General features: G+C 43.0%; 3 protein-coding genes across 6 annotated transcripts in view; all 3 read left to right on the top strand.

Moving 5' to 3' along the window:
- The window catches only part of mybbp1a (MYB binding protein (P160) 1a), a 17,439-nt gene extending 15,884 nt beyond the window's left edge, over window positions 1-1,555 (top strand). Inside the window, exons 26-27 of the mRNA XM_053229137.1 lie at window positions 267-391; window positions 955-1,555. Coding sequence (XP_053085112.1) covers window positions 267-391; window positions 955-1,324 — 495 coding nt within the window. The 3' untranslated portion in view covers window positions 1,325-1,555. The remainder of the gene's footprint in view (window positions 1-266; window positions 392-954) is intronic.
- A 1,655-nt stretch (window positions 1,556-3,210) lies between these two features.
- LOC117595925 (uncharacterized) lies at window positions 3,211-9,842 on the top strand. Of its 3 annotated transcripts, none has more exons than XM_034299098.2 (6): window positions 3,218-3,443; window positions 6,696-6,749; window positions 7,263-7,571; window positions 8,302-8,601; window positions 8,694-8,732; window positions 9,563-9,842. In XM_034299098.2, the coding sequence occupies exons 2-6, from the start codon at window positions 6,698-6,700 to the stop codon at window positions 9,802-9,804; spliced, it is 942 nt and encodes a 313-aa protein (XP_034154989.1). In that variant the 5' UTR covers window positions 3,218-3,443; window positions 6,696-6,697; the 3' UTR covers window positions 9,805-9,842. The 3 variants fall into 3 exon arrangements, with proteins under 3 accessions (XP_053085229.1, XP_034154989.1, XP_053085228.1); XM_053229253.1 differs by lacking the exon at window positions 3,218-3,443 and adding an exon at window positions 3,476-4,379; XM_053229254.1 differs by lacking the exon at window positions 8,694-8,732 and having other exon boundaries at window positions 3,211-3,443.
- Window positions 9,843-14,096: 4,254 nt separating this feature from the next.
- Window positions 14,097-21,296, top strand: LOC113528265 (uncharacterized). Of its 2 annotated transcripts, XM_026916718.3 has the most exons (6): window positions 14,468-14,599; window positions 16,775-16,835; window positions 17,871-18,167; window positions 18,355-18,648; window positions 18,769-18,807; window positions 18,925-21,296. In XM_026916718.3, exons 2-6 carry the CDS (start codon window positions 16,784-16,786, stop codon window positions 19,125-19,127), a joined length of 885 nt encoding a protein of 294 aa, XP_026772519.3. In that variant the 5' UTR covers window positions 14,468-14,599; window positions 16,775-16,783; the 3' UTR covers window positions 19,128-21,296. The 2 variants fall into 2 exon arrangements, with proteins under 2 accessions (XP_026772518.3, XP_026772519.3); XM_026916717.3 differs by lacking the exon at window positions 16,775-16,835 and having other exon boundaries at window positions 14,097-14,599.
- Window positions 21,297-25,332: the final 4,036 nt, after the last annotated feature.

Genomic DNA, 25,332 nt, shown 5'->3' with positions numbered 1-25,332 from the left:
GAGACTTCCTGCTTCATAATAAACTAGGCGTGGTGTATTTCCTGCCATCATGACTGCACCTCTGCAGGTAAAGTTTAACCAGAGTTCAGCTGTGAGCTCGTTACACTGATGATCAGGAGAAGAGACTTTACCGTGACCCTGTGTGAGGAACACTGCATTAGAACTTTACATACACCTGCAGCTCAAATACACACATGTTGTTGGTTATACTGTATAAAAATGTGAGCAGTTTATGAAAACTTAGTCACACTTTCTTTCCTGAGCAGAAGTTGGAGGTGAAGCTAGAAGGTCTCCGGAACGTTGTGAGGTCCATGAACGCTGATGGGAGTCTGCAGAAGTCGGGGAAGCTGGAGGACACGTACTGGAGCGTCATGAAGCTGTTCGGGCTCCAGTGAGTCTGACTTTCCCCTGAACACACTCACGGATCAGGGATCAGGACGGGAACATCATGATACATCAAGTCCTGGTTTAAAACTTAGATTTGAAATCTGTTTTAGTTTTACAGTCAGCATTTATTCATTAGATGTTCTTGATTATATTGGATTTACAGATATTTACATAAATACTACTAATAATAATCATTAAAGTCTTGCTTGAGGGCTTGATAATGGCGTTTGAGCTCACACCCTTCTGGTCACTAGCGCAGAACACGAACTTCTCTTTATTTACATGAATGTGTAGGATGTGTGTAATATTCTATTCTTGTTCATGTGTAATTTCACTCCCGTTGTATTTCAGTTCACTCTTTAAACTGGAAGCTACACTCTGTATATAAACAGAGCTGCAGACATAACTGATATCAGATAACAGCGTTAATCTCTCTCACACACACACACACACACACACACACACACACGTACGTCAACACGCAGGCCTGAATCTGATCTCATCAGTAAATGAATACACGTGTAATTCAGACTGTGTGTTTAATTTTCACACTTCTGTCATTTTCAGGAAGCCAAAAGTGGAGAAGGTGAAGAAAGCGAAGGAGGAGGAACAGACAGAGCAGGAGGAGGAGCCGAAGAAAAAGAAGAAAGGATTCCTTCCCGAGAGCAAGAAACGCAAAAACCGCAAGAAGCCTGTGATCCTGGAGGGTAAAGACACTACAGACACGCCCACACCGGGAGGAGGAGGAGGAGGAGGAGAGGAGGGGAAGAAGAAGAGAAAGAATAATAAAAAGAAGAGGACTGAGTCAGAAACACAGAATCAGCCACCTGCTAAAAAAAACAAAGCTCAGCAGAATCAGAGTAATGAGGAGAAGAAACAGAAGAAGAAGAAGCAGAAGAAGAAGAAGAAGAGTGGAGAGCAGAGCAGCGCTGAGTGAACTGATAAAACAGGAGGATTAAAGGTGTAATCAGGAGTGTTCAGGTTTCACCTCCACACCACAGAGATGATCATCAGCAGCAGTGACTTCAGCAAACCCTGAACTCCTGACGGACGTTATTCACACGCTCATGCTTATTTTTGTAAAAGAATAATAATAAGAAGAGTGTCATTAAAGACTTTTTACTGTAAAGTCAGAATGTTATTAAACCTCTTTTACTGTACAGATGAACAGATGTGTGAGGTCACGTGCTGAACGCGGGCTCGAGGGTGACTTCCTGAACACTCTGCTTTTTCCTCGTCAGAGTTAAGCCTGCTTTACACTGATTTAAAGCGTGGTTATGTTCTCACAGAGAAAATCCGCACATCGGAAAGGATGTGTTTGTGATTGAGCTCAGTGTTCACTCACTGGTGACGCAAACAACAACTAAACAACAGTGTAATAATAATAACAATAATAATAATAATACATATACACCTAATAGTACATATACACCGATCAGCCATAACGTTATAACCACCTGCCTAATACTGTGTAGTTCCTCCTTGTGCCGTTAAAACATCTCCAACGCGTCGAGGCCTGGACTCCACATGACCTCTGAAGGTGTGTGTGGTTTCTGGCACCAAGAGGTTAGCAGCAGATCCTTTAAGTCCTGTAAGTTGTGAGGTGGAGCCTTCATGGATCGGACTTGTTTGTCCAGCACGTCCCACAGACGCTCGATCAGATAGAGATCTGGGGAATTTGGAGGCCGAGTCAACACCTTGGACTCTTTGTCATGTTCCTCAAACCGTTCCTGAACAGTTTCTGCAGTGTGTCAGGGAGCATCATCCTGCTGACAGAGTTCACTGCCATTAGGGAACACCGTTACCATGAAGGGGTGTAACTCGGTCTGCAGCATGTTTAGGTAGGTGGTACGTGTCACAGTAACATCTACATGAAGGCCAGGACCCGAGGTTTCTCAGCAGATCCTTACGCTTGCCCATTTTTCCTGCTTCCAACACATCAACTTTGAGAACTGACTGTTCACTTGCTGCCTAATATATCTCACCCCTTTACAGGTGCCATTGTAATGAGATAATCTTTACAGCTATAATCCTGCTTTATATCATTTATATATTTCTGTAAAGCTGCTTTATGACAGTGGCCTTTGTTAAAAGTGCTATACAAATAAAACTGAATTGAATACACAGTGTTATTCACGTCACCTGTCATGGGTGTATAATGTCGCTGCATTGTGTATTTAAATACATGAAGAGCTCCAGAGTATCATTAGCTTTACACTCAGCCTTTAGCAAGAAAAAGGGAAAAATGTAATCAGATGGAGATCAAGAGCCACCTGATGTCCCTTCAACACCAAAACTACTGGTGTACCAGGTGAGAGGTGGACAGAAGAACATCCAGCCAGAGGCACTTCCCCGACCAGGTGTGCAGGTGCTTGCTGAGCTGCTTTTCTGCTCACCACGGGTGTAAAGAGTGGTTCTGTGAGTCATAGCAGGCTTTCAGTCAGGTCACAACAAGGTGTTACTGACCACAGGACTGACTCTCACTGGAAGGCTGCTGTTCTCTCCATTCTGTGGAAACTCCAGATCAGCAGTTTCACACCTACTCAAACCAGCACTAATGCAACAGCTATCTCCTGGTCCGAGTCACTGAGATCTCACACACACACACACACACACACGCACACACACACACACACGCACACACACCAAACACACACGCACACGCACACACACACACACGCACACACACCAAACACACACGCACACACACACACACGCACACACACACACACGCACACGCACGCACGCACACACACACACGCACACACGCACACGCACACGCACGCCTTCACGGTTTATTAAAAGCCAAACGGCTCACTATTCACGTGTATCTTTCCGTCGTTTTAAGTTTAAAAACGCAGTAAGCCATTTTGCTTTCCATAACGGTGTAGAGCGGTCCTGTGGAATCTTCTGGAATTTAGGCCACGCCCACTACACGATTTGTGTATATACACACCCCCACAGCTGGCGCGTGCTCCATTCGGTGCCGGGCTCTGGGCTGATGAGCCTCATCGCATTGACTGATTTAGTTTAAAGAGTTTTGTACGCATTCTTTGGTGAGTACAGCTCTAAACAGTGTGTGTGTGTGTGTGTGTGTGTGTGTGTGCAGTTTGCTTACTTGAGGTTTGAGGTAGAAAACTAACTGCACTGTCATGCTACATCTCACCCCTGGAACGCTTTAACACACACACACACACACACGTGTTGCATCAGCCGAGCTCAACAACACACACTTCGCCTTTCAGATCAGATTTAACTGTGTTGTTGTTGTGTGTTTGAGTGAACGCGCATGTTTTTGTGTTTTTCTAAACCGGGATTTGAGTGCGCGTGCACGTGACTCAGGAAGTTACACACACGCTGGACGAGTTGCATCACCTGCTCACGCGCTGCTCTGGATTCCAGCAGTGACGTGTAAGCGAAAGGCGTTATAACCATACATCACACACTCATACGTCACACACTCATACATCACACACTCACACATCACACACTCACACGTCACACACTCATACATCACACACTCACACATCACACACTCATACACACATAAAGGTGTGTACACGTTACAGTGACAGCACATGCATCAATCCCTGAATTAACCCTCACTTTAACACGAGCTAGTGATGAGTTAAGGCATGTACTAATCACGAGCGTAGAAAGACACACTCCTAGTAACCAGCAGTGATTTCATCTCAGCCTGTTTCTCATCCTTCTCCATCCACGTCTCTTCACACCCCTCACCAGGGTGTCTTCCTGCGTGCGATAAGGAGGATGAGTGGAAACGACGGAGGTGATCCGGGACGTTTGTGTACGCAGATGATGAACAATATTCTCTCTTCTAGAGCCGGGGTGATTTAGTTTAGCCCTACGTGTTCATGAATACATCACCTAACAAACGTGTGCTTAATTATCCACGCATGAATTCACGAGACTCGCGCCGTAGTGAAGGTTAGCTCTTCAGTACATCGTGATGTGAAGTGTTTCTCATAAAGGTGTGTACACTCCTACACTTACACACTTACTTACACACTTACACTCCTGTACACTTACACACTTACTTACACACCTGTACACTTACACACTTACTTACACACCTGTACACTTACACACCTGTACACTTACACACTCCTACACTTACACACTTACTTACACACCTGTACACTTACACACTCCTACACTTACACACTTACTTACACACCTGTACACTTACACACTCCTACACTTACACACTTACTTACACACCTGTACACTTACACACTCCTACACTTACACACTTACTTACACACCTGTACACTTACACACTTACTTACACACCTGTACACTTACACACTCCTACACTTACACACTTACTTACACACTTACACTCCTGTACACTTACACACTTACTTACACACCTGTACACTTACACACTTACTTACACACCTGTACACTTACACACCTGTACACTTACACACTCCTACACTTACACACTTACTTACACACCTGTACACTTACACACTCCTACACTTACACACTTACTTACACACCTGTACACTTACACACTCCTACACTTACGCACTTACTTACACACCTGTACACTTACACACTTACTTACACACTTACACACCTGTACACTTACACACTTACTTACACACTTACACACCTGTACACTTACACACTTACTTACACACTTACACACCTGTACACTTACACACTTACTTACACACCTGTACTCTTACACACTCCTACACTTACACACTTACTTACACACCTGTACACTTACACACTCCTACACTTACACACTTACTTACACACTTACACACCTGTACACTTACACACTTACTTACACACTTACACACCTGTACACTTACACACTTACTTACACACCTGTACTCTTACACACTCCTACACTTACACACTTACTTACACACCTGTACACTTACACACTCCTACACTTACACACTTACTTACACACTTACACACCTGTACACTTACACACTCCTACACTTACACACTTACTTACACACCTGTACACTTACACACTCCTACACTTACACACTTACTTACACACTTACACACCTGTACACTTACACACTCCTACACTTACACACTTACTTACACACCTGTACACTTACACACTCCTACACTTACACACTTACTTACACACCTGTACACTTACACACTCCTACACTTACACACTTACTTACACACTTACACACTTACTTACACACTTACACGCTTACTTACACACTTACACACCTGTACACTTACACACTCCTACACTTACACACTTACTTACACACTTACACACCTGTACACTTACACACTTACTTACACACCTGTACACTTACACAATTGTACACTTACACACTTACTTACACACTTACACACCTGTACATTTACACACTCCTACACTTACACACTTACTTACACACCTGTACACTTACACACTCCTACACTTACACACTTACTTACACACTTACACACCTGTACACTTACACACTTACTTACACACCTGTACACTTACACAATTGTACACTTACACACTTACTTACACACTTACACACCTGTACATTTACACACTTACACACCTGTACATTTACACACTTACACACCTGTACACTTACACACCTGTACATTTACACACTTACACACCTGTACATTTACACACTTACACACCTGTACATTTACACACTTACACACCTGTACATTTACACACTTGTACAGGGGGAATAGTACACTTTAATGTGTGAATGCGTGGAGGAGAATAAAATGTTCCCCCTAATTTGAATGTAATGTCTAACCACACACGCACACACATGCATACACACATGCACACACACACACATGCATGTGTGGGAGTGTAATCAGTGAGAGTGTGTAGAGGTCACAAGGTAGTGTCTGGATGTAAAGCCTTATATGGCGTGTTCTAGAAATCTCTAAAGGAGGTATTCCCCTCTCTGTGTCTGTGTGTCCTCTGTGTGTGTGTGTGTGTTTGTGTACACACTCCTCCTCTGTGTGTGTGTGTGTGTGTGTGTGTGTTTGTGTACACACTCCTTACACTTTTTCTACCTCCCACACAGCCTTTCTTTTCTGTATGCAAATATTTTTCAGTTCTACCTTCAGTTACCATTTAATCCTGCAGTGAGGATGGAGCAAAGCCCAGCAGTGTTCTTTATTATTATTATTATTATTATTATTGTTGTTATGATGATGATGATGATGATGAATGATTGACTTTTAGCTGCAGTGTGATGTAAGTGTGTAAACACAGCAGGGTTAAACTGGAGCTTAAAGTTAAGTGTATTGTTTCTTTTCTGTTTCTGTAGACATGAAGACCTACATGATGCTCGTGGTCCTGTTTGGGCTGATGATTGCTGCCAGTAAGTTATTTATTTCCCCTCAGAGTAGATTTCAGCACTCAGTGAGGATTTAATACTGAAATATCACACACACATCAGTATTCAGACCTCAGACCTAACTCCAGACTTAATTCAGAGGTTCACTGAGGACAGTATGAAGTATGTTAATATGACACTACTCATGAATGAATAATACTGTGGTTTTAAAGTCTATGAAAAGGTTTTACTAGATATACTAGACTTCCGTTAGATTTATTTCAACACTCGCTGTCTTCTTATTTTTTTTGCATCTTTTATTCTATTAAAAAATCCTGTAACCCAAGTGGTGTGAACTACACATGAGATTTAATAATGTGAATGTGGAGCTCGGAAAATCCCCTAAAGCAGTTGCATAACCCAACTCTGACTACCAGCAACGTTCCTCACATAAATAATGACGCAACTGCGCACACACACACACACACACACACACACACACACACTCTGACAGGAGAATGCCATTATTCACCTCTCCGTCTCTGTGCTTTGCTGCAGGCGTGTCCTCTTTGGCAGGCTTTAAGTCTACAGTAAGGAAGCTTCATCAGCCTGCTACTCTGTCCTGTGAAGGGAAATGTTCAGGTTCAGTGAAATGGACAAAGATCCAGAAGCCGAGGGGAGATGTAGTGGTGGCTCGGTGTGATCGGACGTCCTGCAGCTCCGAGGAGGGGTTTCTCGTCTCTCGTGATCAGTACCTGGAGGGGAATCTGTCTCTCACCATCACCGCAGCTGATTACAGTAGGCGTGGCTGGTACACGTGTCAGTGCGACGGCGAGGACGTCTGTTCCGTGAGTCTTCGCTTTGAGCGTAAGTGTCCCTACCTCGTGTCCACTCAGTAAACCTTTGAACATGGTAGTGAAATTGTTGTGATAGTGTATAATAATTCTTTTATTTCTATACCACTCTCTCACAACTTCATCAAAGACGTAACAAAACATCATCAGTGTGTGTTTTCATCAAATCAGTCCGAAGGTGTGGATTAGTTTTCTAGAACAGCAGCTCTGACAGTAGTGCAGCTGCAAATCACAGCTTTATTTATAATTAATGCGCTCGTTGTAATACGTTTAATATCGTTTCTGTAGTAACAGCTCCTTCACAGGGACGTGTAATAGTTAATAGGATGAGTCTAGGATCGGACAGACTCCAGTGTCAGCGCTTCGTAACAGTCAGAGGTGAAGCTGTCACTTTAAGTTTTCCGACATCTTCAGGACAGCAGTTTACGCTTCTGCATAGCTGCTATAAGTAGTGTAAGCACTGTACTCTTAAAGCTGTAAATGTCTGGAGGTTGTTCTTATTGTTAGGTGTAAGTGTAGTGTAAATGCACTGACTGCAAAGGAAAACATTTTACTCTGAGCAGCTTTATCAATATTAGCTCAGAGGATGATTTGATATTTAAAATCACAGTTTAAAAAAACATCCCTGGAAACTCAGCGTATTGGTTACTTCTGATGATAAATGAAGGCTAAAGAGGTGGAAAGGGATTAAGTTGTTGTTGTTGTGTGTGTGTGTGTGTGTGTGTGTGTGTTTATCTCCTCAGCTGTGGAGCTGATGAAACAGATCTGTCCTGGAGATTCGCTTGTTATGGATGTTCGGATCCCTGAGCGAGCGGAGCTTGTGTTACGCAGGAGCGGTGATGATGGAGCTCGGAGCGCTGTCTCAGTTCCGCTCTGCAGCGTCGCTGGGCGGAATCTTCAGTGTGAGCCTGAATACGAGAAGAGAGTGGTGTTTAGTTGCTCGCTGACTCTGACCGCAGTGAAGGAGTCTGACAGCGGTGTGTACGCTGTGCGGGACGCTGATAACGACGAGATTATATCCACACACACACTCACGCTCACGGGTAAGACTTTACTCTGGGTTTAAAATCCTGCTGCATGATGCTGGAATGTGCGTTCGTTTAGTTCACTAACACGTCTGCTTTCGTCATCACAGGAAATAAGACAGATGTCAACAACACACTGCCTGCTAAAGGTACACACACTTTACACACTGTTTATTTAGACTTATTTTACAGAGTGATCTGATTAAACACCTGATTCAAGTCAAGTGGAGTTTAAAGAAACAAGAAAAGACAAGAAAAGACAAGAAAGAACAGACACACTGGCATTGGAGACTTGTGGCTAAACAGGATATGAGACAAAGCAGGAAGTGAGTGTGACTGTGACTTCTGTGAGCTAGAAACAGTGGGACGTGGTAAAAGCTGAAAGTAACGAGTTACTTGTAAAGAAATCCTCTGGTAAAAAAGTAGAAAAGTATAAGCTCTAAAATAGACTTCAGATATATAAGTAAAAGACGACTGCCTGATATCCATCTTTTTAGTTCCTGATGGTGAATTAGTTCACAGAGGAACCAACGTTAGCTAAATCTACCTAACAGCAGCTTTCCTCCTGACCTCTCACACGCTACTGTAGCTAGCATGATCATCACTCCGCTATGCTAATCGCTAGCTGTCCCATTACAACGGCTGTGCTAAAGAGAAAGTGTGTGTAGCAGCAGTCACAGCTGTTAAAGTGTAGACTCGTTCGGGGTTTACGCTGATGCTGTGATGGGATTGTGATGAAAAGCAGGGATGGAGGAAGTAGATCTGTGGGTAAATCATTTTATTAAAGTAATCCTCCACATCATAGCTCTAGAGGTGTTCGATATTTACTCGAGTCACACCTTAACGTTCTACAGTAACACTACCACTGTTAATGGCTGAACTGTGTGTGTGTGTGTGTGTGTGTGTGTGTGTGTGTGTCAGTGCTGATTTTGTGTTTAAAGTGAATCAGATGATGACGTGTGTGTTGTTTTTTCTTCAGGTAAACAGGACAGCTGGAACATGAAGCACATATTCGAGGAGGAGTACAGAGGGGTCATCGTGGGACTGGTGCTGGGACTCGTGCTGGGTGTGTGTGTGTTCGGTGCTGTGTGTAGTGTAGTGAAGGGCTGCAGTTTCATCTGGAGGAAAGTGGAAAAGTGTTGGAGAGATGATCGTGATCACTTCTCACTGAATGGGAAGTTTAATCCTGTTGAAAGCATCAAACTGCGCGTGTGTGATTAATGCTCTGTAGGACAAGCTGTCGTATGTTTCCCGCTAGGAGCCGGGCATTAGCCACAGTTACGTTTTACAGGGTCGCGCACACACAGAGCGGGGTTACACTCGCACACACAGCGGGGTTACACTCGCACACACAGCGGGGTTACACTCGCACACACAGGGCGGGTATACACTCGCACACACAGGGCGGGTATACACTCGCACACACAGCGCGGTTACACTCGCACACACAGGGCTGGTATACACTCGCACACACAGCGGGGTTACACTTGCACACACAGGGCTGGTATACACTCGCACACACAGCGGGGTTACACTCGCACACACAGCGGGGTTACACTCGCACACACAGCGGGGTTACACTCGCACACACAGCGGGGTTACACTCGCACACACAGCGGGGTTACACTCGCACACACACAGCGCGGTTACACTCGCACACACAGGGCTGGTATACACTCGCACACACAGCGGGGTTACACTCGCACACACAGCGGGGTTACACTCGCACACACAGCGCGGTTACACTCGCACACACAGGGCTGGTATACACTCGCACACACAGCGGGGTTACACTTGCACACACAGGGCTGGTATACACTCGCACACACAGGGCTGGTTTACACTCGCACACACAGCGCGGTTACACTCGCACACACAGGGCTGGTATACACTCGCACACACAGCGGGGTTACACTTGCACACACAGGGCTGGTATACACTCGCACACACAGGGCTGGTTTACACTCGCACACACAGCGCGGTTACACTCGCACACACAGGGCTGGTATACACTCGCACACACAGCGGGGTTACACTCGCACACACAGCGGGGTTACACTCGCACACACAGCGGGGTTACACTCGCACACACAGCGGGGTTACACTCGCACACACAGCGGGGTTACACTCGCACACACACAGCGCGGTTACACTCGCACACACAGGGCTGGTATACACTCGCACACACAGCGGGGTTACACTCGCACACACAGCGGGGTTACACTCGCACACACAGCGCGGTTACACTCGCACACACAGGGCTGGTATACACTCGCACACACAGCGGGGTTACACTTGCACACACAGCGGGGTTACACTTGCACACACAGCGGGGTTACACTCGCACACACAGCGGGGTTACACTTGCACACACAGGGCTGGTATACACTCGCACACACAGCGCGGTTACACTCGCACACACAGGGCGGGTATACACTCGCACACACAGGGCGGGTATACACTCGCACACACAGCGCGGTTACACTCGCACACACAGGGCTGGTATACACTCGCACACACAGCGGGGTTACACTCGCACACACAGCGGGGTTACACTTGCACACACAGGGCTGGTATACACTCGCACACACAGCGCGGTTACACTCGCACACACAGGGCGGGTTTACACACACACACACACGCGGAGGGTTTACACTCGCACACCTGCATTCGTGTGCATTCAGTAAGCAATAAAAACACGTGCACACGTCTAAACTGTAAATGAAAGGGTTTTACTGCATCCGTGTGTATTTGCGATAATGACGTTTATCCTGCTATTAGCTTCGCTGTCAGACTTCTTCCTGTCTCTGTACTGTTTTACTGAGTGTGACAAGCTGTCAGAAACGCGCAAGCACTGACAGATGTTTTGAAACAAATTTTGCTGGACATACATCATAAAAGAATGAAAAGCCTGCCGTTTATATAAACACTTAGATTTCACTTAGTGTTCAGTAACTGTTACGGTGATGCTGATGGTGTTCAGCTCGTGTTTCATTCCTGTGACTCTGTCACATGGCCGTGATGGGGCATGATTCCTGCATCTGTACACATCTGTACTGAGAGTGTGTGTGTGTGTGTGTGTGATGTCATTTCATTTACATCTCTGTCACTGCCAAGGCTGAGTGTGTTGCTGCTGAACCACACACACACACACACACACACACACACACACACACACTTGTTTTCACATTTCAGAAGAGCTGAGCTGTAATGAAACTCAGGTGATGTTTATTTCTCCAGCACATGTAAAGACTCGGGTGAGTCCCAACCAAGCAATGAAATAAAACAGGAGTAAAATGAAATAAACCACTAACAAGCATTAAGAGCCTGAAGCACAGAGCTTAAAGCGCCTCCGACTCTGGGGAGAGTAAATGTTCAAGCTTTTTGAGTCGGGTTTCTTTATAAAAAAGGATAAAGGCAGGAATCTGTTGTGGAAGGACGCTGAGTGACGCTCAGCAAACAGCAATCGCTTTGTGACCAAAATTTATCCTGCTGTTGCTGTGAATGTAGAAAAATAATTTTAAAAAAAACAACTATTTTTTAATCAATTCCTGAATGTAAACATATTTATTCATATTTATTAAATGTCAGTTACGTTCTTGTTGAGTGGAATAATTATGTATTTCTTCTTTTTGCGCTCATTTGATGAAAAGATTAGGAATGTGTCTTAGATAAAGCTGATGTCTGTGTGTTCATCTTTCTCTATTTAACAAAAATCCTAATGTTTAATTGTGAATTGATAATAAATTTCACACTTTTACACACTTTTAAAGGTGTAAGCTTTATTTCTGCTCTCACCATCACACTGTTTTACACACACACACACACACACACACGCCACTGGTCCTCGCTCCGGAGAACTCGTAAAGGTTCCACTCAGTTCCTGTCAGAGTGGGTTCTCTCTTTACCAGGAACCTTTATCTATCTAAAGAACCCTGAGGGAACCATGTTCTCTAAGAGAGTGAGGGAACGTGTGTGAAACTCGTCCCAGGGTCGTTGTGTGGAGAGAGAGAGAGAGAGAGAGAGAGAGAGAGAGAGAGAGATTGGGTATATAGTGCCTTTACATTGTCCTGAAGTTATGTACACTGTTTGCACTTTTTTTTTGGTTTTGTTTATTTGAATCTATTAGGATTTTATTTTATTTCTCCTGTTTTTACTCTACCCTTCCTTTGTACCTGCTTTGGCATTACTAATTCCACTTGTTTGTCATGCAAATAAAGCGCATGAAAACTGAAACCTCTTATTGCTATTATTTTATAGAACTTTTTTAAATTGTGTGTAAATGTGTGTATGTGTAGTGTAATGTTACCAATGCGCCGGTAACGTAAAGCCTTTTACTCTGGAGATAAAGCTACTTGGATCTGAGACAGAGAGAGAGAGAGAGAGAGAGAGAGAGAGACTTTTATCTTCTACAGTTCCTTTAATGTCTCAGTTTCACATATTTACATGGTATAAAACCCCCTCAGACCCTCCACCCAAAAAAAGTCCAAAAGCCCCTGAGTCTGCATCTTCTTCATGATGAGAGAACCCTTAAACTGTCACTTCCTGTGGAGTGTTGTGCTGATCTGTGCTGATTTGTGCTGATTTAGCGGATTGCACGTAGTCCAGGAAGTGGCTGGAAGCTGAAACAATGCTTCTTCCTTTTGTCAGTTGTAAAAAGCTCCTCAGGCTGACAGTGTGGGCTTTCTGCACTGCTAGAAGCTGCTGGTTCCTCTGGTCTGATCTCTCCGTCCTCCATGTGTGTGATCTGATCTCCTGTAGCGCCTGAGCTGCACTCTGATCCTTCACTCTCCTGCATCATAGCGTTCACTGACTCACTGCAGTGTTTTGCTTTACAGACGGTTTGACGATGTTCCTCTTCTCCTGGCTTTCAGCTGTCAGCTTTGCTGTGGTGTCCTGCAGCTCGTCAGTGTTCCTCAGCGAGTTCCTCTGCTGCTGTTCTACAGAGTCAGGGCCAGTCTCAGTGCAGACATTAGGGACGGGGTTGTGCCGCTCAGCTCTGCATGGACAGCTCAGCCTCTTAAACATCTCAGGTGTTCAGTGGTGGCAAACACGGTGGAAGTGCTGTCGCCGTCTTTGCACTTGACGTTTACATCCGGTGTCTCATCACGATTATTTAGAACCATGTAAACTGATCTCCTGAAGGACAGGACGTGTTTCACTGCAGAGTTCTTACACCCCAGCGGGATGGTTGTCATGGGGCTGGAGAGCCTTCCGGAGTGAAGAGGCCCAGCTCCTTCATGATCAGCTGGTGGTTTATGGATGGGGGCGCAATGGAGATGATCGCATCGCAAGGGCAGATGGAGGGGAAACGTGTCATGACGCCATTTAACCAAGTTCCACTTTCAATTTCAATCTTTCCTTTTTCAGGACCAGCAGCACCACAGCTTTATTCATTCAGGAGGCAGAGCAGAGCAGATGTTCCTCCTCCACCTGACACCGTGCTGGAGAGACCATGCTCTCCGCTCACTCTCTCCCGCTCTCAGCGTTCACCGCCTGCTGACAGCTCACTGACAACCCACTGACAACTCACTGACAGCTCACTGACAACCCACTGACAGCTCACTGACAGCTCACTGACAACCCACTGACAACCCACTGACAGCTCACTGACAACCCACTGACAACCCACTGACAACCCACTGACAGCTCACTGACAACTCACTGACAGCTCACTGACAACTCACTGACAACTTCATATTTAAATTACAGAAAAGAAGGAAGACAATCTCACAGGAAAAATGACAAAACGCCAAACAGCGCTCGCGCTCTGCACGCCACAGTCGCTCCTCCACCGCGCATGCGCAGAGAGAGAGAGAGAGAGAGAGAGAGAGAGAGAGCACACCCCCGCGCTATAGTACCAGCGGAACAGACGCAGCTCACGAGCGCACATCCGAACTGTAAAGGCGAATGTTCCCCGAGCAGCGCGTGACGGAGTGGCGGATGTTGGTGAGAAGAGCAGCGCGTGGAACTGATTCTGTACTTTGGTCTGAAGTTGTTGTTGTGTCCTGTGCAGGTGAGTGCTGAAAGTAATGACACCCTCTGTATTCTACACTAACACTGCTTCACTGCAGGAATGAACAGCAATGAGCCCATGAGCGCGCGTGTGTGTGTGTGTGTGTGTGTGTGTGCTGAGTATCTGAACCGCTAGTCCGGTAGGGAGTGTCTGCTGCAGTAACTAATAACTATCAGCTAACTTTCCCAACAGTGTGTGTGTGCGTGTGTGTGTGTGTGCGTGCGAGTGCGCGCGAGTGCGTGTATGTGTGTATATGTGTGTGTGTATGTGGGTGTGGATGTGTGTGTGTGTGTGTCACCTACAATAAGGAAGAATATGGCACAAGGTACTGATAGGAACATGTTGCCATTGTGTGATTAGTGAATAGAAAGGGGATAGGTTATCCTGTTAGTTTTTTAAATACATCACATTTATTCATTCTAATATAGATATGATAGGCTGATATAGCTATAGCTATAATACATAGCTTATTTAGACTATTTTAAATTGTAAATGTACATGTTTATAGAATGAAAACTGCAGTATTTATCAGTGATAAACTAAATCTAATAATCTGAATCTTAATCTTGACAGAGCTCCTGTTACTCGTTAGCCTAAGAGCCGAATTATTTCATGGCTTTCACAGAATTACATTTAAACTGTTTCTCCTGAGGGGTTGTGACATGCACAGATCAGCAGCCGTGGCTTTTTTAACCATATTCAGGCTTTTTAATGCACTGCCAATCCTCCCACTCTACACTGCTCACGTGTGTCATTTCAGGACTTACCAGCACATGCAATGACCTTTCAGAATCAACAGCATCAGTTACCACAGCCTTCTGGTAACAGACCTTCTGGAACTCTTTTTTGACTAATTTATTAACTGATCTGAATGGAAATATATCGTTTGGAAATCTGGGAGCTTCATTTGCAACAATTGGGGATTACCTGGTTTAAATAAAGCGGAAGATATGTTGCATGTGAAGTAAGGGCTAGTCACGAGTTCTCTTAATCAGAGAACCTTAAAGCTATTTTTCAAGGAAGCAAAATGGAGGGAGTTTAGACCACTGTACTCCATACTATTCATAATAATTTACATTATTCCTTTCAGCTTATGATGAAGTGATGTCAAAGGCAAAGCAAACGCAATACAGTAAAAGATAAAGCATACAAAGTGTGTAAATGTGTCTGTGGCTTCCTGAGTCTAAAAAACAACAAGAAAACAAAAACTAGTTTATCAAAGAATACAAACTCATAAATTATTAGTTCATATTACCCAAGTAATCCCAGTCTGACCCAAAAACACTTAAAACCTGCGCAGTGGGAGTGACCTGCACCATGTTGTCCACCGTGCTGAGTATCTAGTGATAAGTAATGTTTTATTTATTATAAAAAAACACCCCAATAACCAAATCATTACCTGCAGTTTCCCGAATTAAAACAAACACACACATTTTGTTCGAAGATAAAGAAGAGTTTATTTAATTGGCTAGCTAAATAGCTAGCATTGTGATCCGCATGGCGTTTGCGTTAAAGCTTAATTACAGTAACTCAAAGACAAAGACGCGAGCTATATAACGCTGTAACCTGAAACAAATGCTTGCAAAGAAAATAATGTTAATTTACTGTCCTAGTTCCAGATAGAAAAAACCCACAGTATTTATATTTTTCACCATCGCAACAGCTTGATCAGACGAGGGATTCCTGGGAATTCGCAGAGTCTCCTCTTTTCCTTTATTCGTTTGAGAGATGTCAAAGACGGATTTTGTGTGTTAATATTTGTTAATATGTGTTAATATTTAGACGTGTACGAATTTCCCCACCCATGTACCTGCGCTAAACACTAGCGCTGTTTCTCAAATCGAATACGTCTGTAGTCTTCTAGAGCGTTACTGAGCACTAACACTAACCACGTTTCCTATTCCAGTTCTGACTTTTAAAAACCTCTCACGTCACCTTCACACCCTGCTGTAGAGTTTGTTTATGATCTGAATGTACGTTCACTGACCCGACTGTAAGAAGATGGCTGGAGTTTCTTGTTAATAAAGTGCACGTGGCTGACGGGAATGGGGAGAGGTTCTGCTTTACCTCCCACCTTTACCTCTGTGCTGAATGAAAGTGTGCAGTAAGAGCAGGTGCACACTGGGATTCAGCTCCACTGTAATGCTGATTTTCTGTAACTCTGTTCGTCCTCAGGGCTTCGACATGAACTTGTACATAAGCTCGGTGATCCTGTTTTGGCAGCTTGTTTTGACAAGTAAGTTTGTCTTTTCTTGCTTGCAGTACTGGAACACGCTGTTAAGTGAGATTGTTAATGAACGTGTATTAAAGGTGCAGCGTTTAGCTTAAAGAAACAGTCTTACTGAGACAACAGAGACAGATTTACTATAAAACATGGTGGAAACTTGGAATCGAACCAGACACGGCGGATGACAGTCCAGCTTATGGGTCATTCACGCATGACATCAAGACTCACGTGTCCCCCGCAATACACGTTTTTTTAGTTGTAAATATTGAACATGTTTAATTTTTCTGATTTTAAATTAGGCCAGTTGTGACGGGACTGTGGTAGATTAGGGCTAGGACTGGATTTTATACACCACACACCCTGGGATAATCGGACAAGCTCATTGTTTAATATCAGGCTATATTATACGCTTGTGTCTGGATGCAATACATTCTAGACGCAGGTTTCCATTTTCTATTGAATAAAACATTCAACATTAGAAAAGTACAATAAGTAACATTTAATAATGTCATATAATAATGATGTGAGTAACTAACACACTGAATCTGTTTACACTGAGATTTATACACAGCGTTTATTAAACACACCGGTCTGAAAGGATCTGTTTACATGCACTAGCATGTCTCTGCGTGCCTTGTTTACCCATGATCCCCTTCTCTGTTCTCTGCGTCACAATACAAAGACACAAATACGCATTAACACACAAGTATAAATTGGCCTTCATTACCCTTTGTTTTTAACCACTCGGGGTTCCTGCATGCGCATGGTCAGGAGTGTGTGTAAATATTCACACATCCTCACACACAAGAAGAACTTGACAAATCTCATTCACGGCTTCTGTACAAAACAGTGCAAATGCAGATTTGATAGACGCGACCCCTGGTGATTGACTCTGCAACGTGCTACAAGCGTCAGTCTGTATAATGTTCCCTAGCAGCATACACTTCACAGAGCTGGATGAGTTTCTGGACCACAGGTGAGAGGTCATCACCATCTGTTCCCACACTAGTGGTCATGACGTTCCTCTCTCCATCTCTCCTGCAGGTACTCCATCTCCAGCTCCACCTTTTGGAATGGCCAAACTCAATGAGTCTGCTGCTCTCACCTGCCACGGGAAATGTCCTGGTACAGCCCGGTGGATCATGAGCGATAAGAGACGCACTGTGGCTCAGTGTAATCAGACAACGTGTCTCGCTGAGGAGGGATTTAACATCACTCATGCTCAGTACCTGACAGGAGATCTGTCTCTCACCATCACTGCAGCTGATTACAGTAAGAGGACCTGGTACACGTGTCAGTGTGATGGAAAGGAAATCTGTCGTCTTTATCTTCGCATCGAGCGTAAGCATCCTTCACTTTCCACTCAGTAAACAGTTCTTATACGTATGAGGGGATTATAGTAACAATATATTTTACCTGGATCATGAGGAAGAAAAGTAAATCAAGCTAAATATCAGTGAGAAAAGGTACTGTAGGAAAACACAGTGTGTGTGTGTGTGTGTGTGTGTGTGTGTGTTTATCTCCTCAGGTATTAACTGTAGCAGACAGATCGAACATGGAGACTCCTTCACTGTGGAGTTCTTCATCTCGGAGCGAGTGAAGGTCACGTTTAACAGGACGGATGATGATGGAAGGCAGAAATCTGTCACACTCTACGAAAGCAGTGAGAAGAAAGTTCACTATCACCCAGACTATGAGAAGAGAGCCTTGTCCAAGTCCTGCTTTATTCTGAATGATGTGAGAGAGTCTGACAGCGGTGTGTACACTGTGTGGGACGCTGATAATGATGAGATCATAGCTACACACACACTCAGTGTTACAGGTAAGACTTTACATGGGTTGGATTTTTATTCTGCATAATTTATTAATCTTAGCTCTTGATGTAAAGTTGAGATCCTGGTTAATGGTGTTCTGAATATTCATGTCATCTTCACCACTACAGCAAAGAAGACAGATGAAAAAGTCTTGCCTCCTGTGAAAGGTGTGTATTCTTCACATTCTAGACAAACTAAACTGAATGAAAAAAACTGTTTTTATAACCTTGTGATTGAAATAGTTTGTGAGAGATGTGTGTGTGTGTGTGTTGTTCTGTGTTCAGGTGAACATGTGTACAGCAGCTGGGTTGTTGGACTCGGGTTCTGTCTGGGTTTGGTGATTGGCATTGTCCTGCATCGGTTTGTCTTTCCATTTGTATTAAAAGGCTGGGATTGGGTCAAGAGAAAAACGACAAATGCTCACAGCACTGCGGAGGAGAATGATGCTTCTGCTGAAAAAGCTCCGCTGAGCACGTCTTCTGTTTAAGGTCTATATTCTGGTTGCAATATTAGCTGAATCAGGCAATCGGATTACGGTGTTTACATGACTCAGTACTAATTAGAATATTACCAAATTCCAATTCATATCAGAGTATTGATGAACAAAAACCTGCTGCGTGTCTGATTTCAAGCGCGAGTGCTGTCTTACGCATGCAGCCCTGGACTCGGACCAGCCTGATAAACGCCCAAATGTGCATCACTGAGTTTTAAATCTGTGTTCTAACGTAAAGTAGTTTTGTGGACTGTAACTGAATGTAAATATTTGTGGAAAAAAGAGCTGGATTGCTCATTAGGGAAAAATTCACATATTTACAATTTATTTAGATTTCATTTATTTCAAATGTACAGTCAGGTCCATAAATATTGGGACATCGACACAATTCTAACATTTTTGGCTCTATACACCACCACAATGGATTTCAAATGAAACGAACAAGATGTGCTTTAACTGCAGACTGTCAGCTTTAATTTGAGGGTATTTACATCCAAATCAGGTGAACGGTGTAGGAATTACAACAGTTTGCATATGTGCCTCCCACTTGTTAAGGGACCAAAAGTGATGGGACAGAATAATAATCATAAATCAAACTTTCACTTTTTAATACTTGGTTGCAAATCCTTTGCAGTCAATTACAGCCCGAAGTCTGGAACGCATAGACATCACCAGACGCTGGGTTTCATCCCTGGCTTCTACTGCAACTGTCTTCAGTTCCTGCTTGTTCTTGGGGCATTTTCCCTTCAGTTTTGTCTTCAGCAAGTGAAATGCTGCTCAATCGGATTCAGGTCAGGTGATTGACTTGGCCATTGCATAACAGTCCACTTCTTTCCCTTCAAAAACTCTTTGGCTGCTTTTGCAGTATGCTTTGGGTCATTGTCCATCTGCACTGTGAAGCGCCGTCCAATGAGTTCTGAAGCATTTGGCTGAATATGAGCAGATAATATTGCCCGAAACACTTCAGAATTCATCCTGCTGCTTTTGTCAGCAGTCACATCATCAATAAATACAAGAGAACCAGTTCCATTGGCAGCCATACATGCCCACGCCATGACACTACCACCACCATGCTTCACTGATGAGGTGGTATGCTTAGGATCATGAGCAGTTCCGTTCCTTCTCCATACTCTTCTCTTCCCATCACTCTGGTACAAGTTGATCTTGGTCTCATCTGTCCATAGGATGTTGTTCCAGAACTGTGAAGGCTTTTTTAGATGTCGTTTGGCAAACTCTAATCTGGCCTTCCTGTTTTTGAGGCTCACCAATGGTTTACATCTTGTGGTGAACCCTCTGTATTCACTCTGGTGAAGTCTTCTCTTGATTGTTGACTTTGACACACATACACCTACCTCCTCGAGAGTGTTCTTGATCTGGCCAACTGTTGTGAAGGGTGTTTTCTTCACCAGGGAAAGAATTCTTCGGTCATCCACCACAGTTGTTTTCCGTGGTCTTCCGGGTCTTTTGGTGTTGCTGAGCTCACCGGTGCGTTCCTTCTTTTTAAGAATGTTCCAAACAGTTGTTTTGGCCACGCCTAATGTTTTTGCTATCTCTCTGATGGGTTTGTTTTGTTTTTTCAGCCTAATGATGGCTTGCTTCACTGATAGTGACAGCTCTTTGGATCTCATCTTGAGAGTTGACAGCAACAGATTCCAAATGCAAATAGCACACTTGAAATGAACTCTGGACCTTTTATCTGCTCATTGTAATTGGGATAATGAGGGAATAACACACACCTGGCCATGGAACAGCTGAGAAGCCAATTGTCCCATCACTTTTGGTCCCTTAACAAGTGGGAGGCACATATGCAAACTGTTGTAATTCCTACACCGTTCACCTGATTTGGATGTAAATACCCTCAAATTAAAGCTGACAGTCTGCAGTTAAAGCACATCTTGTTCGTTTCATTTGAAATCCATTGTGGTGGTGTATAGAGCCAAAAATGTTAGAATTGTGTCAATGTCTCAATATTTATGGACCTGACTGTATCTATTTCTGTAAAGCTTCTTTGTGAGTATGTCCATTGTTGAACGCGCTATCAGTAGCATACGAGCTGCAGCATTAGTAGTAGTATATTAGTAGCAACAGCATTTTGTCTTCACACACTGACAGTACTTCTGTAAGGGTTTTTTTTTTTTTAAATTAAAATGTGTTTTTTTACTCTGCTGAGCTCTGAGCACTGCTTATCTACTGATACAGTCAGAAATGTACTGAATGTTAAAAAAAAAAGCAAAAGTCTTGTTGGTTTGGATCTTTGTGTTTTTGATGGCACTGCAGATCCATCCATCTCCTGTACCGCTTATCCTGCACGGGGTCGCGGGGAACCCCAGGGAACTCGGGGCACAAGGCAGGTGACACCCTGATCGGGTGCTAACCCATCGCTGGGCACAGTCACACACTCAGCCTCACCCTGTGGACCGGGTAGGAAACCCAAGCACGCGTGTGCACAGGGCAGAGACAGGACTCGAACCCTGAACCCTGGAGGCTTGAGACAAACCTGCACTCAACACACTGAACGAGCTGAATGGGTGCCATGTTGAGTGTTTATCGTAACTTAGTCGAGGATTAGTAGAGATCACTAATGAGGTCAGTGAGATGCCTGGGTCACAGGGTTGCCAATCCCACAGAAAGCTGGTATTACTTCCAAATGTAAAAGTACCAGACCAACCTGAACCTCCTCTTTAAGACTACCATCAGTCGAAGAACCCTGTCAGGGGGAGGTTACGACACACAAGACAAGAGATGTTTTTCTGCTTCCAAACTCTAGATCAGGAAAATATTTAACAGGACCAGTGTGTTTATTTGTCCAAATACTTCCAGACCTGACTGTGTATCTGCACTATCAAAGATAATATACTAGGAGTAAAAAGGCTTAAAGAGACAATTGGAACTGTCTGATGCAATATAAAAATACTTTCACTTTGTCTAGCAGTGTGTGTATTGGAAATGCCACATAAGTTCCAGCAACACAGCAGCCAGCTTTTATTCCGCTGATAGTGTGTGTGTGTGTGTGTGCTTGTGGATTTATTCTGCACTTCAGGGGATTGTTTCTGTCTGTGAGAGTAAAGTGGATGTTGTTTCTCTTTAAGGTGAGTACTGAATTATAAGTGTTTATTACATAGTGAATACTAACAGTGTTTCATTTACAGTATGTAACACAACACTGAGTGTTTTACTGCTTTAAATCTGAGGATTGAGGATTGACAGCTCAGCTCACTACTGTTCTGTGGAGTCTTCACTTTCAAACTTTATTTGGGTCTAAAGTGAAAAAAGAGTTGTGTTGTGTTCCTGAATTCAGCACTGAGCAGCTCTGCTAAAGTTTACACTTCTGTCAAAATAACACACTTATACACAAAGTGAAAACTTTTCATTAAATCAAAATGTGTTTTACAGGCCAATTATTTTTCATTTTCTGTCTCAAAAGTAGAGTAAAAAAATCTTACAATTTAGACTTATTTATTTAATTATTTAATAATTTAATTTATTTTTAAAATTGGTTTAATATACATAAAAAAATAGTAAAAAAGTGGGACTTCTAGAGGAAACTGTCATACGTCGTGTTCTGTGAGTGAAAATTTTAGATTAGATTCAACTTTATTGTCATTGTTCAAAATACATGTACTAAGCCACAATTTGAGGAAAAGTCTATAGTTAACATATACATATGTTACTGCACATGTTCATGATTTATTTTACCGTTAAAGTGATCCCTGGCTGCATACAGTGTACAAACCCCTGCTGTAGACTTCTACACAGACAATGTGATTAGATGATTCAGTGTTAGATTAACTTTAATTAATTAATTAGCTTAATTACATTTTATTGGATTATTTATCAAGTTAATGATACAGAATTTACTGTGATTTTATTTAGTAATTCCCTCATGAAACTGAATCTAATTCCTGGATAAGTACAAAGCACAACTGATTAGTGTGAACAATGCCTTGATCCCAGCAACTTTCACACAACCTTAGAAGGTGCATTATAGAAATGCACAAAGCTGGAAAAGGCTACAAAAGCATTTCTAAAGATCTGGGTGTTCATCAGTCTATGATAAGATAAATTGTCTTCAAATGGAGGAAATTCAGGACTGTTGTCACTCTCCCTAGGAGTGGGCATCTTGCAAAGATCACACCAAGCACACAACGGGCAATCCCGAGGTGAAAAAGAGCCCAATATGTAGTGCCTGTTATAAAAGAAACCCTGCAACTTCTGGTTCTAAAAAACCCCTCTATCTGTAAAACCGGTTTTAGTCAGCTGAGTTAAATGCCACCATAACAATGTGAACAGAAGGAGAACCTGTACAGACCTGTTTAGGAAATGTTTGGGAACACACGCGTCAGATCTCACATTGTTCAAAACATTTCTCCTGATCTGAGTTTTCATGGCATCTTGGGGTTCACTTTTCTCTTTCTTTTGTTGATAGTGAGTTTAAGTTCATGAGAAGAGCAGGTGTGGAATTGATTCTGTACTTTGGTCTGAAGTTGTTGTTGTGTCCTGTTCAGGTGAGTGCTGAAAGTAATGACACCCTCTGTATTCTACACTAACACTGCTTCACTGCAGGAATGAACAGCAATTAACACATGAGCGCGTGTGCTGATTATCTGAACTGATTTCAATTGAGTCCTGTTGAGAAATCAGTGTGTGTGTGTGTGTGTGTGTGTGTGTGTGTGGAGCAGCTGCTCAGTTGAGGTTTGAGGTCTAAAAAAACTACACACATTGTGTGTGTGTACTGAGTGTTGATTATTTCATATTATATTAGTTTAGATATCTGCACCATCATAGAAAATATAGTGGGAGTAAAAAGGCTTAAAGTTACAGTGGGAACTGTCTGATGCAGTATGAAACACTTCCACCTTCTCTAGCAGACTGTGTGTGTGTGTGTGTGTGTGTGTGTGTGTGTGTAAATTATTCCCTGTCTTACCTCTAAGCTAGTACACTACATTATACAGCAGTTATACACAGAATTAAATGTATTATCTAACAATTTTAAACATTTATACATGGTGTCCATTACAGTGAACAGCTATTCAATAACCATTTTAATCATTTAAGTTGCCAGATTACTAGAGAGTGTATTTCCTTCAGTCTTTATGTATGTGTTCTTTATTGTATTTACAGCTTGTTATCTGTTTGATGTACTGAATCATAAATTCAAAATTGCGGAGGGACGTGGACATGCACCTAGCAGCTGTGTAACATCTATAAAATTCTTTTGTTCCACAAAAAAACCCTAAACATTTTAAGGAAATAAGATACAAGGAGTAATTTCATTAAGTTTTCAGTGGTTTTGGTGCAGTTTTATCTGTGAGTGAAAATCTGTCTGGCAGCTTAAGCTGAAACTGGGTCATGCAACAGGACAATGATCCCAAACACACCAGCAAATAAACATCTGAATGGCTAAAGAAGAAAAAAATCAAGGTGTTGGAATGGCCAAGTCAAAGTCCAGACCTCAACCCCATTGGGATGCCGTGGTGGGATCGTAAGAGAGCTGTGCATGAACTTATGTCCTCAAACACCAATGAACTGAAACAACATTGTAAAGAAGAGTGGGTTAAAAGGATGTGAGAGACTGATAAACTCCTACAGAAAACATTTAATTCAAGTTATTATTGCTAAAGGTGGTTCTACATGTTACTGAATTATAGAGTGCACTTATTTTTTCATACCTGGTTTCTGAATGTTGGTTTCTTGAATGTTCACTTTTTGGGAAAAAATGATTACATATTGAAATCTGTTGTGTTTTTTGTTGTCGCATGAGCTTATGTGTTTGTTTCTAGAAGTTAGTGAAGACCACATAATTGTTATTCAGGCCCTGATAATAAAAACTCAGAGATGAAGGAGGGTGTACTTTCTTTTCCCCCTGACTGTATGCCTTAAATTGGTAAGGAATGCCCTGATACAATAGAAGCTGTGGGAAAAGCAGACTGGATTGGTGTCAGATCACATTTTTATTGTTTAAAATTGATCAGGTTCTTCTTGTGTGTGAGGATGTGTGTATATTTACACCAGACTCTGATTTACACTCCTGACCGTTCACATGCAGGAACGTTGAAAGCGTAATTGCAGGCAGACGGGTGTTCACAAAGTGCTCATGTTACTCAGATGAAGTGTAACGTGAAATCTTTTTCTTTTTTTAAAGACACGTGTGAAGTTAAAGTTTGATGCTGATGATATCCTGCTTGAAGATGAACACACA

Source organism: Pangasianodon hypophthalmus, chromosome 24 (genome assembly GCF_027358585.1).
Source record: "Pangasianodon hypophthalmus isolate fPanHyp1 chromosome 24, fPanHyp1.pri, whole genome shotgun sequence".
NCBI lineage: Eukaryota > Metazoa > Chordata > Actinopteri > Siluriformes > Pangasiidae > Pangasianodon > Pangasianodon hypophthalmus.
This window is presented reverse-complemented; position numbering and strand designations above follow the sequence as displayed.

Coding starts and splice junctions, on each gene's coding strand:
- LOC117595925 (XM_034299098.2), top strand. CDS start 6,698: ATGAAGACCTACATGATGCTCGTGGTCCTGTTTGGGCTGATGATTGCT. Junction 7,572..8,301: donor CGTGAGTCTTCGCTTTGAGC/GTAAGTGTCCCT, acceptor TTATCTCCTCAG/CTGTGGAGCTGATGAAACAG. Junction 8,733..9,562: donor CAACACACTGCCTGCTAAAG/GTACACACACTT, acceptor TTTTTTCTTCAG/GTAAACAGGACAGCTGGAAC.
- LOC113528265 (XM_026916717.3), top strand. CDS start 14,494: ATGTTCCCCGAGCAGCGCGTGACGGAGTGGCGGATGTTGGTGAGAAGA. Junction 14,600..17,870: donor TGTTGTTGTGTCCTGTGCAG/GTGAGTGCTGAA, acceptor TCTCTCCTGCAG/GTACTCCATCTCCAGCTCCA. Junction 18,808..18,924: donor AGTCTTGCCTCCTGTGAAAG/GTGTGTATTCTT, acceptor TTCTGTGTTCAG/GTGAACATGTGTACAGCAGC.